Source organism: Schizosaccharomyces osmophilus, chromosome 1 (genome assembly GCF_027921745.1).
Source record: "Schizosaccharomyces osmophilus chromosome 1, complete sequence".
NCBI classification, from domain to species: domain Eukaryota; kingdom Fungi; phylum Ascomycota; class Schizosaccharomycetes; order Schizosaccharomycetales; family Schizosaccharomycetaceae; genus Schizosaccharomyces; species Schizosaccharomyces osmophilus.
Window position 1 is genome coordinate 376,320 of NC_079238.1, and position 16,374 is coordinate 392,693.

Below are 16,374 nucleotides of genomic sequence, written 5' to 3' on the forward strand. Positions count from 1 at the left end.
AATAATAGAATTGGGTTGGTGATTAATAAGTTTAAGTGAATATTTATTAAACGGTACAGGTTTAAATTAGAGACTTCGGTTAACGAATTGAAAACACCAAAGTAAAGGTCATAAAAGATTCGTAATATATAAGAGCAAAAAATAGAAGAAGAAAAAAAAAGTATTGTCAAACTGCCAGCAGCTTAACGAACCAAGAATCCAAATTATGAAATGAGTAAGCGTCATTTCGACATATAATAGGAATAGACATGAAAATAATGTGTGATTATTCACGGATTTTCTGGTTTAATTCAGAAACAATTTGAGAACGAAGGTAAGGCTTCCCTTGAACCATTCTAGTAAAGGTGACCACTTGAACATTTCCTAGATGGTGGATGGAACACCACGAAGGGAGCGTAGAAGCAAGTAGTTGAACCATGTCAATACATTCGTTTAAAGACATATTACAGGAAAGAGACTTTTGAATGCTGGAGACTAACTCCGTCATAGAAAATGAACGCCTTGAAGGCCAAGTCGAAAGCTGAACAAAAATAAGGTCAATGATCCGAACTAGGGAAACCTTCTCAGAAGACAGTTTTTGTAGGACGGGGTCTTTTTTGCTTATCTCAATTTTCTTAGCTTCTGCAACCTGCTGCTTTTTGCGAACACGATCAAACAGTGAAGACTGCCGCAGAGATAACTGTGCTGGGTTCTCTTTCTTTGTAGCGACGCTACTTGTACTATGGCTTTTTAACTGTAACGAGGATTTGGAAGCAACGGGAGTAACCGATGATTCAACTTGTTTTTCAAAAGAAGATGAATCTTGTGTTGAATTATTATGTTTATCAGATTCACCTTCTTCTTTCTCCTGGCAACACACGGTTTCTTTCGTGGGAGATGCAGTCTTTTTCAAATGAAGCAATTCAGTCAAAGATGGTGTTCCAGGATTATTCTGATTTAATTTAGGCAAAGGAGGAAGTTGAGTTTCGGGAATGTCTTGAGTTTGAGGATGAATCTCAAGGTACCTTACGAGACGACGATGAAATTCTTGTAACCGAGACGTATTAGCATCTAAAGCTTTTTGGGATGAAGATTGAAGCTCATAAGTAGCAACTCGGCGGCCTTGATACTGCGAGATACACGGCCTCAGTCGATATGCTTCCGGCCATATGGTAAGAATTTGCGCAAGGTGAGACAGGTGAAACGATAGTTTTATTGACGAAGAGACCTTTGATTGCAAAAGTTGAAACGTTGGTTTTGTATTAATAGAAATATGAAAGTTCCAGCAAATGTCTAGAGCGGAGAAAAAAGACTCTAAAGGATGCTTTGCCGGCGAATAATCTGTTGAAACGCTAGGCTGGCAGGATTCCGAAGAATTTGGATTATCCTGATGGACTACCTTCTTTTTTAGAGCTGGAAGGGGTGTGGGAGCATTTGGAAGTTTGCAATTGTCTGAGTCATCTGCTTCTGAAAGCTTTCGTTTTGATGAAGGAAAGCGAACTTTTTCTACAGAAAACGGCAATGTTGTTTGCGAACCAGCGCGCATTACCTTAACAAAAAATAGAATGTTTGAATGAAGGACGCGTCTTAATTAACTTGGCTTCTTTTTATAAAAAGCGCGTCGCGTCTTTACCACGAATCTCTCGCGTCGCGTTTGTTTATGACGCGTCGCGTCTCGTGCCTCATCGCGACGCCAAACGCGAGAATTATCAAACGACAAAGAAAAGAAAGCATGAAAAATGTAAGAAAACAAAACTTGTCTTTCATTTCCCGTATCTTCGACACGTCCTAGCCCTCTAAAATTTAAGTAGAACTTGTCTCGTGTGCGCGAGGTCTTTGATGCCGAAGAGTCACTGACTGCGTTTATGGAAGCAAAGCATAGCTAAACCATGTTGAACGCGACTCCATTTGAGTAAAATGAAGCAAGTAGCTTACGCGTTTCTTTGTAGTTGCGTTCTATAGACTTTTTCTAAAGATAGTTTTTTCAAGCATACTTCTTTTTTTTTTACATTATAGAACAATAATAAAATTGGTTTGAAAAAACCCCGTATAAGCAAATGTTTTGGAATCCCTAGGGTTCTCGCATTTCATAATTAGTACCAAAGTGTTTCGTGTCCATGTTCATCTTAAAAATTCAAACCTGTACGATATCATGCTACAAATGGATTTTATAACGAAGGAATACGGCTATACCTGTAAGCGAACCAAGAAGTGTTTATGTATATAATGTGTGCAGGAAAATTTACAAACATTATAGAGTAATTTACAATTTCATCTATTTGATAATAAAATACCACTGTATGTAGCTAAAGTCAATGCACTTTCCCATGATGAAGAAACCTTCAACGTGCTTTGGTAAGCAACTTAACTTCTACCATCACCCAGCTTACCTATTTCTTGTTTATAGGGTTTCTACAACATGTCTGCTCAACAGTTCTACGGTGATAAAGGTTACGTAAGTACTGGAACCATTTTTATGGTAGAAACCATATGTTTACTGCATTTCCACGAACAATGCTAACCAATGTGTTCTCTAGGGTCCTGCTCCTCCCCAACAAGCCTACGGCGGTTATCCTCCTCAACAAAACTACCCTAGCTACCCTCAAGGAGGCGGTGGTTATCCTCAACAACAGCCCATGTATGTTCAACAACCTCCCCAAAATCAAAGTGCTGGTGGTGGTGATATGTGCTGTGGTTTGTAAGTAATTTCTTTCATGCAACGAATGGCAACAGCGAGTGAGCCTAAGCTTGATTCACTGATAGTCGTTTGTATACACCTCAAGAAATAGGAACTAACTTTTTTAGGTTGGCCGGTCTTGCATGCTGTTGCTGCTTGGATGCGTTGTTTTAAGATGGATGACGTACAAGTGATGCGTATCCTCAGTAAATGATTATAATATTAAAAAAAATATGTTTATTATCGTTGAAATCTTGCCATTTTGAGCTGGCCCTTTTCAGGTCTCTTGCTTGAGTAATACTTCCTTTTTCTTCAGAATAACTGACATTTTTCCCGGAGCAAATGGCTTTGGAAAAGGTTAGAGATCCTTTCCATTTTTCTTTGTAGCCTTCTACGTTCTGTTTACGCTATGGAAAAGGGAATTAATTTGTCCTGATTCATTCATGTTGTATTGGTACCTGTTTGACTTTTTTTTTTATTTGGATTATTTTATTAGGATTGTACAAGAAAAAGCATATTTACTTTCCCTAGAGAGTGTATCGACGAGGCGAAATGGAAAATCCTTGACTCTGTTTGCTTGCAAATTGCCCTTAATTGCATAAGTTCGGTAATTTTGTGAATACATCTGACTAAACAGAATAGACATCGCTATTCGAACGTTTTAATTCTTCATCTCTTCTCCTTTTAATTTATAATCGAATATTTCAAGGAACTAATCCTTAGGCTTTCGTTTTCATATATATGGTGAACGTACCATTTAGTATACTAATGGACTTAATAAACACTCCTTTAGTGATTGTGATATTTCTTGTCTAAATTAGTGTTCTAATCCTTATGGCAAAGTTTTATGCTAGAGATACAGGGAGAACTGTTGAAACAAATGTAGAAGTCTGTCTCGTAAATGAGTTTCGTTTTCTTGATCTCATGCCGTTTTGTAGACAGGAAGAAAGGAATGGGAGACAAGTCAATGAATCGAAATCAATTCTTCAATAAAAAACGTACAGATGTTCATGTCAATCATCATGATGCTATTGAAGGACAAAATCTTTTCTTTCCATCATCCTGTAGTAGTAGTATTCTTTTCTGGCTTACGAAGCAATTCTAAATAGAATGTTAATCTGCATTAAGATATAATAGTATCAAAGTTACAATTAAGAGTAACAAGGCTATTAGTAATGCAAAGCAATGCAGTAAACAATCCAATACAACAACAAACGAAAAAAAGTCGAGTTCAATGAAACGAGATCTGGAAAGCAAAGAAGAATTTGAAGCGTTTATTATATTTTTTAAAGAAAATTTTTATAGAAGATTGTTCTGATTGAACGTAGAGTCACTATGTCGGGTAAGGAGCTAAAGCATTTCCATGTAAACAAAATGGCAAATACTAACTGAAATTGCATAGATACTTTGAATACACCACCAACATACGCGTGGGTATGGAACGCATTTTCCAGAAAACTTGCAGGAACTGTAACAAAGCCCACATCGAATCCTCCAAACAATGTTTACGTTGAAGAGGTGAATCCTGAAGATGCAGAAAACAAGATTCCCGAGGAAAGTCTAAGGCCTATGGATGAGCTTACGCCTACAAAACATAAGAACGGGCAAAACGGCATTTTGAAGACACCCGGCACTTTACAAATAAAGAAGTCGGTGAATTTTAAAGATCATCTTGGTGACGACTCGCTGTACCGTGAACTTCAGCAAAAGGGATACGAGAAAGAGAATAAAGAAAACCACATGAGACCAAAAAATCGATTTAGTAATGACTTTGACTATGACTTTGAGGATAAGTATTTCTCTCAGCCTTCATCCAAGCAACTTGCCTATAAATTAAGCCAAGTAGCTCAACTGGAAGGTAAAACCGAAAATTCTTTCAAACTGCGACAAAAAGAAGAAAATAAATTTCCACTAAAGCACGGTACAAAAGAAGAAACTCATCCCATGGACAATCTCGGATTGCTTCGCGATCAGGGTAACCCAAAGTTCAAGGTAGAACCGAAAAACCCAACGTCGCATTTTACCGAAACAGATAGATCATTACCAGAATCTTCGGATACTAAACAGGAAAACTTGGAATGGTCAAAGCTGATCAAGGATTGTTTTCGGGATGTAGTAAACAATAATCGAAAAATGAAGAATATCATACACGACGTCCTCGTTGACACATCGCACTTGATTAACTCAACGGAAGTCCCGGATGAGGCCGACTACACAATAAATCTGGATGACCCTATGTCTTCGTCAGGAAAGTATTGGAAACAAAAATTCGATTTGCTCGAAACAGCGCACACTGATTTGGAAGACGAATTGGAAAAAATAAGGGAGAGGGTAGATGCGATTATGACAGAAAGACAAGAAGAAATCTCGTTTTGGAAAAGAAGATGCAAATTACTGGAGGTAGATAACGATCGACTTTCTCGTATGCAAAAAAAACAAGAACCAACCTTTACGAAACATAAAAATAATGTCGTTCCGAAAGCAAAAGAGAATTATCCAATTTCCAAAGAATTGGACATTCCTCTACGGGAAAATAGTCTGTTTCATTTCAGCCCCCCAAAGCAAACCAGGGAATCTATCAAGCTCCCCAATGAAACATTTTCTAATCCGTTAGATATGTCGCATCTGGCAGCAGAGATGTTGTCCCACTCGGCGAAGAAAAAGCAACCCAATGATAGTTTCTTCAATTTTGGGGATGGTTCTGGTCCAATTTCATCTACTCCTGTATCCGCAGCCTCCAAAGTTCGACAAAGGTTATTACATGCTACTCAAACTCCGACCCCATTACCCATGCCAAATCGAAGAAAAGAGCCTCAAAATAAGCCAAGCGAGATTGAAGATTCTTTGATGCCATCCATGGGTTTACTATCCAAAAACCGTGAGTTAGCCAACCGACAACTGGCCCATAAAAAAGAACCCAGCAATGCAGAATTTCTGTACGGAAATCCTTCGCGAAATAAGCAGAAATATACGTTGACGCAAGTTCATCCTTATGAGCGGGATTTACAACCGAAAGATTTATCAAAAGTTAATGAACTAACAGCAGAACAAAAGCTTTCGAAGGAGCGCTCAGCAAGAGCTAGGAGTCGTTTGGAAGAAAGAAGGCAACAAAGAGGATATGCGTGAAATACTTTCATTCCAAAATGAATGCTGTCCCTTTAGTGATGACACTTGTACTTTTATGATTTTGTTTTTGATGATTATCGGTTATGAACGACGACAGTGATCTCCGATACGTATATTAATTAATTTTGTTTTGAATGAAGATCTACGATTTGTTAACAATATAGCATTTCACTTTTCGACAATTTTTAAAGTGTGCATTTGTACTTTTAATAAAGATCCTCAAAAGCAGTTCCATAAGCGGCGTCCATCAAGTAATGAGGTATACTTTTTGAATACTTGTTTACTCTCTACTATGGCTACGACGTACAACGCACTTCAAAATTACAACAAGCAAAATGTCGTATGGTAGAGTTATAATTTAAGTTTTCTTTTAAATCAATCTATTTATTTGCATTTGTTTACTTGTATACACATAGGTATCTGCATGAATGGTGGTAACCTACTCTGTTATTTTTCCAGAGCATAACTCTTCGACCATTCCTTGAAAAAAAGCTAAACTCAAGCAAAGACGACCTTTCATAGTCAATATGGGTGCTGCAGAAAAAGTAAAGGAGATTATTATTTCGATTATTAACTAAAAACTGTTTAGATTCTAGAAATTGAGGCGGAAATGCGCCGGACGCAAAAAAACAAGTCCACTGAATACCACTTGGGTCTTGTAAGCAAGAGAAATAGTTATAAAGAAACTAAGCACTTACTAATCGTTTGATTTTAGCTAAAGGGAAAGCTTGCGAGACTTCGTACCCAGTTACTTGAGCCTACCACGAAAGCAGGACCAAAAGGTGAAGGCTTTGATGTAGCAAAAAGCGGAGATGCTAGAGCTGCTTTTATTGGATTTCCTTCCGTCGGTAAATCTACTCTGCTTTCTGCGATTACAAAGACCCGATCTGCTACTGCTAATTATGAGTTTACAACGTTGACTGCCATCCCGGGTGTTTTAGAATATGATGGTGCTGAAATTCAAATGTTAGATCTTCCTGGTATTATCGAAGGTGCCTCTCAAGGAAGAGGTGGTCGCCAAGCAGTTTCTGCCGCAAGAACAGCTGATTTGATTCTTATGGTGTTGGATGCCACAAAAGCTGCAGACCAACGTGAAAAAATCGAGTACGAGCTTGAACAAGTGGGCGTACGACTCAATAAAAGGAGACCAGACGTTACCATTAATTATAAAAAGAACGGTGGCATCAAATTCAACCATACAGTTCCTTTGACCCATATGGATTTTAAGATGGCTTTTAACATTCTTCATGAATACAAACTTCACAATGCTGACATTTTGATTCGTGAAGATATTACTGTGGATGACTTTATTGATGTGGTTATGGGAAATAGAAGATACCTAAATTGTCTTTATTGCTACAGTAAAATCGATGCTGTCTCTTTAGAAGAAGTTGATAGACTAGCCCGTTTGCCCAAATCCGTCGTTATTAGTTGTAACTTGAGATTGAATCTGGATTTCCTGAAGCAAAGAATTTGGGAGGAACTCAGCCTTAACAGAATTTATACTAAACGGAAGGGTGAATTTCCTGACTTTAGTGAAGCTTTGATCGTCCGTAAAGGCTCAAATATTGAACAAGTTTGCAATCGAATTCACAGAAGCTTGGCCGAGCAACTTAAATACGCTTTGGTATGGGGAAGTTCCGCGAAACATAGCCCTCAGTTGGTTGGTCTCAGTCATTGTGTACAAGAAGGAGACGTGGTTACAATTGTTACAAAGTGATGAAAAAGTATATATGGATACGTATACTCTAAAAAAAATTCGAAGCGTGCTTCGTATAAGTTTTGCTACAAGTTTTAAAAAGATATACACATAATTATTTTGATTAAAAATTTAATATGATGGTGAAAAGGAAGTTCAAGATTTCACATATGTTCTATATGATCTAAATTAGGAACCCATAATTTTGGATTCCAGTAACCAAGATTACTGAATTGTACTTCATATGTACAGCTCCATCGTAACAATTATAGTTTGATCATAACGAGTGAGATAAGTTATTAAGCCATAGGAGCGACAGGCAACCCGTAAGAGTCACCTTTAATTTCCTTTTGTAACTGTTCATAATAGCCATAAATGGTGGTAGTGCAAAGCAGAACAGCAGTGCCCGATCCCAATGCACCAAGAAGATCAGAAGCGACAGCAAGGGCGCCAACACAGGCACCGGAAAGCAAAGCAGCAGTGGGAATAAGACGCTTTAATTCTTTGTACATACTTCCTTCCCGATATCCAGCCATCACCAATTGCTGGCTCTTTAATTGCTTAGCAACATCACGTGGGCTGGAACCAGAAACCTCGATCCAAAGCTTAGAGAAGACTGCGCAAGCTACCATGGTGAAGCCAACGTAAACCAAAGTATGAATGGGATCGATAAGAGCATCTTGGAGGGAAATTGGTGGAGAGAGATAGTAAGAAAGACCAGAAACGGCACCTTGCTCCCACACACCCAAGAGACGAACCAAAAAGTTATCAGAAAAGCGGTTGAACAAAAGACGGCTAGCCAAAAACAGGTTGGAAGTTAAGGCAGACTGCAACATGATGGGAGTGTTGGAAGTGTATAAAAGCTTGATTGGGAAAGTACTGCGGAAACCACGGAATTTCTGAGAACGAATGGGAATTTCAACGCGGAAATCTTGCAAGTAAATAACAACTCCAAAGATCATAAGAGTAGCGAAGAAGTTCCAGAGATTGGGCAATTGAATATGACTGCTAGTAAGGCCAGTACGGAAAAATGATTGATACAAGGCGGATATTTTGTTGTCCCACTTGAGCATGACATAAACAAAATTGATTACAGCACCTTCAAATTGAACTCCGTTGGCAATATGGTACGTGGTTGGAGAGAAAGCTTTCCAGAAAATACTTTCACAATTGATGGTAGCAATAAAGAGAGAAATACCAGAGCCGAGTCCATAACCCTTCTGCAAGAGCTCATCCAAAAGCAAAACGATTATACTAGCAGCAGCAAGTTGAAGAATTAACAGAAGACAGATACCAGCTCCAAGGTCTTGAGGGCGACCATACATTCCGGTTAAAACATAAGCGGTAGCTTGACCAAACGCGATAATAATTGCCAGAACTGTTCAATGTTAGCATTGAAAATAAAAAAGGAAGCAGAGATTGAGAAAACCAATAAATTCTTAGAGCAATAATATGTTTCTTGCTTTCAAAATGCAGGAACGTATAGTCATTGAAGGATACGCTTGCTGACCTCTTCATCAATTGTCTTACATTTTTGGGCAATTTGGTACATTTCTCTATCAGATTTCAATTCCATATTGACCTCAATTAACTGAGAACCGACGAGAAGCTGAATCAACATGCTAGAAGTAACGATGGGTGAAATACCCAATTCCATAAGAGTGCTAATTATGTGTTAAAAAGGTAAAGTTCAATGAAAACACGTCCAGTTTCTGTTATAAGTGTTTTCTTAACTTTTTCTCTTCTAAATAAAAGATTTAACCTGAACGTGTAATTTCACATACCCTCGATTTGCAGCCAAAATCATACGCAGCCACCTAATGTCCGTTAGCTTTTGTTTTAAACCTTCCCTGTGTAACCTACAATAATGGATCTGAGGTATCGGAGGAAACAATGCCGTAAAGAGGTACTTGCGACATAACCAAGAAGATCAGTAGTGTAACGCCTGTCCAAAGCATTTTCTGTTTAAATGGAACCTAACGCTGTTAAAATACGCGCTTTCACAGAATTTTTGAGGATATACATCCTCCAAATAGTCATACTTTGCGTTCAGGAGCAGCAATCTCCGGCAAAAAAGGAGCGAATGGTTTAACCAAGTCTAGAAATCGTACTACAAGATGTTAGCAATTTTTTAATGGGCTAAAGTCCTTACAATCACTCATTTTGGTGTGTTTTTTTTTGGTTTGTACCAACACTTTCCTTTGTTGGTTCTTGTTGACAGTGTCTTTGACTTGACATATATGGGGAAAGAAGAATAGTGAGATAGAGCACAACTTGGGAAATTGAAAATACAGGAGCCTAATGAAGCGTTAGTTTGTTTAGTACTATAATTTAAAGTGTCTTATTAGATATTAATGTGACAGGAAGAGTTACGTTAGTAAACAGAAAGGTTTCAAATGCAGAATGAAAAGGAACCACATCTCATAAAATGAACAGATTTAATGTATTAATAATTATAGCCTAATCGAAAGAAGGAGAAACAATGGTTTCAGCTGCTTTCAAAGCCCTTAGTTCTTCTAAGTTTCGAAGCAACAGGGAAACAACATAGATTATTCAATTATCATGAAACTCTCGCATTCAAAGATACATCAATCAATTTAAATACAAGTCAACGAGACTTATGAAAGTTACTTCCTTCACGTTCTTCATCGGACGCACGTACAGATTCCAATTTTTCTCATGTTCGTCGTTATCAAAAGGAATTTCCATGTTCAAGACTTGTCATGACAGCTTGTTTTTCCAGAATGGAATGATAAGTCCCTTGGAAGTTCTTAAAAGTTTGGTGCCAAATATGATTGAGTCCGAATACTAGCTTTAAATGCAACCAAAAGATATATATATCTTCAATGGCCTACTCTAAACCTCTCATCATCATAGCATGAATAACAGCAGAGAAAGCAAGTCATTTCCAGTCTTGAATTCTAAATCAGAACTCAAACGTGAATGACTTTCCTCAATTTGAACGCTCTCATTTCCGTATGTGGTCTAGCTTTCTGTGTAATATTCCTCACTGAAAACCAGAAACTGAGCAGGCGAACTTTGGTATAAATAATGGTTCCGCATCAGCTTTTCTTTTACAGATTCAAAAGAAAAGGGGTACACCAAGGTCAACAAACTAGAGTTTATTATTTCCAAGTGTCGAGGTCAAACTCCATCAAAGAAACTCTTTCAGAAAATGGTAGTTTTTCGTGCTTATAATATCATAGTTAAACGAACTCGAAAAACATAACCTTGCAGGATTCTCGTAGTTTAAGCGTAACTGATACTTATCCAAGTTGCAACATTCTCTAGTTAGAATGAAAGTATGAGTAAGGAATGTTACAGTTTAAGCATATATTTTTGATTAAAGATGATTAGAGAACAAAAGACTTATAATCTCTTATACGAAACGTGTAAATTAGGATAGGACTTTTGGGAGCTGATGGTTTCGTCTAGTGTAGACCTACTATGTTAGCCTTCTCTCATTCAACTGAAAACATTCACATACTTTCTTTTTTCAATCTATTTTCATGAAAGTTCTTTATCCTTTGATAGATTGGTCATTTTGAGCTTACAATTCTTTTGTTTGAAAGAGTCTTTGATAAAAATCACAAGCGCGAGAAATACTCTCTTTATTAATTCTCTTTCTTTACTATATCTATTTGAAACGGTTGATTGAAAAAACCAAGACACACAGTACATCCTTCTATAAGCAACATGGAGCTGGACTTACATCCCAAGCATGAATTTATGAACAGTACGAAGAATGGGGCAGATTTCGATGATAGTGTACATTCCAAGAGAAAAAAGGAGTCTCATGCAAATGATGGGTTTACCGAGTACTGTACATTGACAGGTCATACGAAGAGTGTTACAAGCATAGCGGTGTCTCCGGATAAACGGTGGATCGCAACCGCATCTGCTGATGCAACTATAAAACTTTGGAGTACTTTAACTTTTCGTTTAGAATGTACGTTGTTTGGTCATAGCAGAGGCATCTCAGAAATACGATGGGCAAGTGGAGGCAGGTACCTTGCTAGCGCTTCGGATGATAAAACAGTGCGTATTTGGGACACAGAAAATCGATCTAGTGCTCGCTGCTTACAGGGTCATACTAGCTTTGTCTCTTCTGTCGACTTTAATCCAATGGGTACATTATTAGTTTCGGGCTCGTGGGATGAAACAGTACGCATTTGGAGTGCACAGGATGGAAGATGCATCCGCATGTTACCAGCGCATTCTGAGCCTATTATATCTGTCTCAATTTCTCCGGATGGAACCCTTTGTGCGTCAGCAAGCTATGATGGCATGGCTCGAATTTGGGATGTCATGAGCGGCCAGTGTCTCAAAACACTTGTGGAACCAATCAATGTTCCTTTATCAAGTATAAAATTTAGTCCTAATGGACAGTACTTGGTTGTCAGTAATTTAAACTCACAGATGCGCCTTTGGGATTATCGCAACAATCGTGTAGTTCATTTATATGATCACCATAAAAATAATCATTTTTCTATGTCGTGGGATTTCTATTTATCCAAATATTTTCCCTGGAAATCAAGTCATGATGAAGAGCATCATACGAAGACTGAGATGTCAGCCTTCGAAGACGTTTATCTTCTTATTCCAAGTGAAGACGGTCGCGTTTACGTTACGGATCCCACCACGAAGGTTGTAGCGGATAATTCGATTCAGCATTCAGATGCGCCAAATGTCTCTATGTTGCACGTCGCTTCGTTAGGACCGTTCATTGTGTCTGCCGGGACAGATCCCTATGTCAGGGTCTGGGCTCCTGAAAGACTTTTCACAGAAGCAAAAACTGAAGAAGAACAAAATGAAAAAATACCACAAGAAACTTTGCCTATACGACAGCACAGTCCTACACTTTTACCGATGGAAGAGAATCCGGACCAGCAAGTTTTAACGCAAAACTCCCAAGATTCCTTTTCAAACCAAGAACAAGGATCAGATGGAACTTCTAGTACTGAAAGCATGCCAGATCCAAGGACCTTGAATGTGTCCTAAGAACTGGAAATCAATGTTGATTAAAAGGGTGTTTATTCTGTTACACATCGTGGCATTTCCATTGTAAATAGCGGCATACTTTCACCATTTAGCTGGGAGTGAAATAATAAGACTCTAATTTATACGCAAATTTGCTTACACGTGAAAACAGGAGGTTACCAGCTAAGTTACTTTAATTCTCAAAACAAAGTACTTTGAAATTTATTTTTGTTTTATTTAATTCGTACTTTTCGATTTTTCATCCAGAGTGACTAGCAACAATGTATCTTTCTCTTACTTCATATAAACTGGAAATTTGAAGGTTAATTTTATCGGTTGGAAACCACATTGAAAAGACCACTACACACTTTGAAATGTCAGTTAATTCTTCGCAAACAGATTCTAATACTGTGCAAGTCGACGAGCAAGCGAAGACTTGGATTCAAGGAAAAGTTGAAGAAGAATTGAAACGCCTTGAAAGTATCGGCGCAAAAGCGGTCCCTTTAACTGTCAAGAACTATAGTGTTATTTTGGATGAGAATACGGATACTGTGATGAACAGAATTGAGCTGAAGACCAGTTTTGACTTTAACCATGTGCAACAGATCCTGTTGTCACCAGCTCAACCATATCCTCATGATTCAAATCTTAAATTTTTGTACTTGGTAATTTTGACAAATTTACCTCATCCTATGTTGATCCCTTACCTGTTTACACCAAAAGTCGTCGGCAAGAACTTGTTACCAAGAGCTGATGGACTCGTCGAAAATACTTTGAAGCGTTGGATTTTTATTAACGAGAAGTTGCAAAGAGCCGATCATGTTGTTCGTGAATATCAGGACGTTGAGTGAGTTTGTGATGGTGCACCACATATACACTCAGGATGATTTTTTCTCCTTGGCGAAACATACTGACTATGTACAATTATTTACTTAGCTTAGAGCTTTTATTTTATTTTTTGGTCGGGCTTACATTGAAATATATTTGGTTTCATGAATCTATAGTAGCTTATAACACATACCATACCATGTAAGAGACACAACTTTGGTTCATTTGAAAGTGAACTATCTGACTTTGTCCGACATTATTAGGCAATTAACGCTTATTGCTATAATTCTATTTATTCACAAGAAATGCTGTAACTAAGCAACTGTCAAAGATATGCCGTTTGAGTATACAAAACTTTCCATCAGGGATTATGAACTTATAACTTCTTCTGAAATGCTCTGTATAGACAATTTAAAACTTTCAAAACAGGTTTAACAATGCATAATAGCAACTTAAGCTCTTGAACCACCGCAATAAACATGCACAATATATACACTGAGATATATTTTAAATGCGACCGGCTGCAAGCAATTGCTTGCAAACAAATACTAAAGCAACATCCAGGAATCCGTACAAACAATGCGTAAAATAAATAAAGAACACATAGAGATAGATAAATACTAAATACAAAACGTATACAACACCTTAACACTCAAACGCCTCAATCGACGATGCTAGACGAAATCTGTAGTAATCATAAAATATATGCATATTTTCAAAAGCCTTGCAACGAGTAAAACAGAACATATCCAGAATGGAAACTTTGTACAGCCAACTTCTCAAACGCTAAAGTCCCCAACATGCGATTTTTGAAGAACTCCAGACCCCATATCCAAGCTTTCAAACATATCTTTTCGCATTCTGTAATATCTGCACCAGTCGCGAACGGAGGCAGAGAAAAACAGGAAGCTCAAAAATAGAATTTCCATTCTTAGATGCCTGTACACAATAGACAATCGTTTGCCAGAACTCACTTTGGAATTATATACGTAGTGCAAAACGAAGCATATGCATGCCGAAGCTATTAAGAAAATCCTAAATGTCATAAAAATTGAAGGGAGAATGGGTACCGTAAATAAAGAGAAAGAATTTGGGTTACCGCTATGTTCGGGATTTACCATCAAATGCATTGTTTCTAAGCCAGCTAAGCCGCCTAACATGTTTCTACCAACCGAGCGAAAAGTACCATTACTATGAGACTCATTTAGATTTTGTGACTGCACCCGCCTCAAATCATGAGATGGAATGCCGGTTTCGGGCACAGTATTCATACCGTCCCTATGAAGAACATATGCATTGTTGTCAACCAATCCATAAGTATCACGCTGTGCAGTGTTGCCAGCCAGCGAAACGTTGAGAGTGTTGGATGGTGCTGGCGCATACGCATATTGAGGTAATGATTGATTATTGGTAGCTGAAATCGGTTGTCCGTTGGAGTTAACAGAATTCATTGTACTCTGTTGAGAGTACTTGTTTGAATTATGCAAAGGAAGTGACTGAGAAGGAGCAGAAAGCGACTGTTGGACAGCCATCATATATTCAGACAGACGACTTTGAAGGTGTTGATTTTCCTCCACCAACCTTTTATTCTCAGAACGCAGATGTCGAATATATTCGGTAGCTTTCGAAAGAACAGTAGCTTTGTTAAGTTTTCTGATAGACATATTAAAGCTAACATTTTTACCATCGTCAGACTTTGATCCAATCTTAGAACACATGCTCTGTAGCGACGGAATTGCATTTCGTAGTTCTGTAATTTTATCATTAAGGTTAGACCTGTATTTTTTCTCTACCACATTGTGAGAATTCTTTTTATTTGATTGACCGAACACTCTATAACGGGATTGTGTAGGTGACACACCTTCGTTTCTAATTTGTTCTACGCTGAACTTCAACGGAGAAGAGCGTGCGTTTCCAAGATCTTGGCTTTTTTCTTGGATAGGTGCATCTGAATTCGAAGAAGATTCATTTCTATTTAAGTTTGAAGTGTCAAAATCATTTATGTAATCTTCTTCTTTCACTTTTCCTAAAGTGGGAGACGGAAGAAATTTGTCACCATCTTTGTATATGTTGTTTGAGTCAAAGGCATCCGACAAAGAAGACGCCTTGTATTCATCGCCATTACACACGTGCGAAGGGGACACATGCAGGACAGATGGCTGTTCACTCTGTGAAGTAGAAGTACTTTGACGAGACGACATATATAAGTTCCCTTTGGGTACATCGTCGACAAACCGATGATCAGGACTGAATACGGATGGTGAAGAGTAAATGTCTACGTAATCCTGTTGCCCAGCTGTTTCTGGGGTATTGATCATTCGTGAAGTCGAAGAAAAATCTCCCAGACCCATGTTCATGGAAGTTTGAGAAGAAAAAGCGGCATCTGATTCTTCAAAGTTAAAGTTTCCAGATGCTGAATTTTGCGTAGCATTGTTATGTTGAGTATAATACGGTCCAGGGTGGGAGTTATGATAGCTGTGGGATAGTTGAGGTGAGTTTGTGAAAGTATCTGTACTCGGCGTCACAGAATACTGTTCTGGTAGTCCCGCGGAAGGGGGACCATAATTTATGGAACGACTCTTAAAAGGAGTAAACGGAGGTGCATAGGTAGCACTACTTTGAGAGTCAGAGATAGGAGGATTAGGGGGAGCAGATACCAGCGGTACGGTATTGTTGATCGGTTCTATAACTTGTCTTTTTTCTGCAGGACGTTGGGTTTGGTCCATAGACGGAGGAGCATAGATGCGACCAGGAGGAGGAGAACCGATAGAAACTGTGGAAGAGTTCACTACTGCCTTTGGAGAAAGATAGCCATTTGAATCGAGTAATTGTGAAGGACTTGACCACTCTGCGGGGTGTAATGAACGATTTGCCGCTACGTGTTGTATAGGATGTTGCGAAGAGGTTGTACTGAAATTCATCAGATGTGGTGGAAGAGACTCTGCATGATATGGAAAGACGCCTGGAGTAGACGAACTTTGTTTTAGAGGTTGAGAAGTTGAATGTGTTCTGGCATGGGAATACGGAAATGAGTCGTTGGGTGTCATCAGAGAAACTGAAAAATAACAGCACGTTATAGACAGAA

The 16,374-nt window shown here is 38.4% G+C and overlaps 8 protein-coding genes across 8 annotated transcripts; 5 read left to right on the plus strand and 3 right to left on the minus strand.

The window, feature by feature from the left end:
- Window positions 1–265: 265 nt before the first annotated feature.
- Window positions 266–1,525, minus strand: cdt1 (replication licensing factor Cdt1; the record flags this gene model as incomplete). Its single annotated transcript, XM_056178970.1, has 1 exon — window positions 266–1,525. One exon carries the CDS (start codon window positions 1,523–1,525, stop codon window positions 266–268), a length of 1,260 nt encoding a protein of 419 aa, XP_056036437.1.
- Window positions 1,526–2,398: 873 nt separating this feature from the next.
- On the plus strand, window positions 2,399–2,830 carry uvi15 (tail anchored plasma membrane protein Uvi15; the record flags this gene model as incomplete). The annotated part of the gene is made up of 3 exons (XM_056178971.1): window positions 2,399–2,434; window positions 2,517–2,677; window positions 2,785–2,830. The coding sequence occupies 3 exons, from the start codon at window positions 2,399–2,401 to the stop codon at window positions 2,828–2,830; spliced, it is 243 nt and encodes an 80-aa protein (XP_056036436.1).
- A 1,161-nt stretch (window positions 2,831–3,991) lies between these two features.
- On the plus strand, window positions 3,992–5,782 carry cut12 (spindle pole body cell cycle signaling scaffold Cut12; the record flags this gene model as incomplete). Its single annotated transcript, XM_056178972.1, has 2 exons — window positions 3,992–3,998; window positions 4,059–5,782. 2 exons carry the CDS (start codon window positions 3,992–3,994, stop codon window positions 5,780–5,782), a joined length of 1,731 nt encoding a protein of 576 aa, XP_056036439.1.
- Window positions 5,783–6,309: 527 nt separating this feature from the next.
- Window positions 6,310–7,502, plus strand: gtp1 (cytoplasmic translation associated GTP binding protein Gtp1; the record flags this gene model as incomplete). Its single annotated transcript, XM_056178973.1, has 3 exons — window positions 6,310–6,327; window positions 6,372–6,440; window positions 6,498–7,502. The coding sequence occupies 3 exons, from the start codon at window positions 6,310–6,312 to the stop codon at window positions 7,500–7,502; spliced, it is 1,092 nt and encodes a 363-aa protein (XP_056036438.1).
- Window positions 7,503–7,780: 278 nt separating this feature from the next.
- sec61 (translocon alpha subunit Sec61) lies at window positions 7,781–9,643 on the minus strand (the record flags this gene model as incomplete). Its single annotated transcript, XM_056178974.1, has 6 exons — window positions 7,781–8,859; window positions 9,012–9,145; window positions 9,266–9,298; window positions 9,345–9,457; window positions 9,524–9,591; window positions 9,634–9,643. The coding sequence occupies 6 exons, from the start codon at window positions 9,641–9,643 to the stop codon at window positions 7,781–7,783; spliced, it is 1,437 nt and encodes a 478-aa protein (XP_056036441.1).
- A 1,534-nt stretch (window positions 9,644–11,177) lies between these two features.
- On the plus strand, window positions 11,178–12,482 carry swd3 (Set1C complex WD repeat protein Swd3; the record flags this gene model as incomplete). Its single annotated transcript, XM_056178975.1, has 1 exon — window positions 11,178–12,482. The coding sequence occupies one exon, from the start codon at window positions 11,178–11,180 to the stop codon at window positions 12,480–12,482; it is 1,305 nt and encodes a 434-aa protein (XP_056036440.1).
- Window positions 12,483–12,835: 353 nt separating this feature from the next.
- SOMG_00180 (Schizosaccharomyces specific protein) lies at window positions 12,836–13,312 on the plus strand (the record flags this gene model as incomplete). The annotated part of the gene is made up of 1 exon (XM_056178976.1): window positions 12,836–13,312. One exon carries the CDS (start codon window positions 12,836–12,838, stop codon window positions 13,310–13,312), a length of 477 nt encoding a protein of 158 aa, XP_056035797.1.
- A 756-nt stretch (window positions 13,313–14,068) lies between these two features.
- Window positions 14,069–16,336, minus strand: SOMG_00181 (membrane-tethered transcription factor; the record flags this gene model as incomplete). The annotated part of the gene is made up of 1 exon (XM_056178977.1): window positions 14,069–16,336. One exon carries the CDS (start codon window positions 16,334–16,336, stop codon window positions 14,069–14,071), a length of 2,268 nt encoding a protein of 755 aa, XP_056035798.1.
- Between the last annotated feature and the right edge of the window lie 38 nt (window positions 16,337–16,374).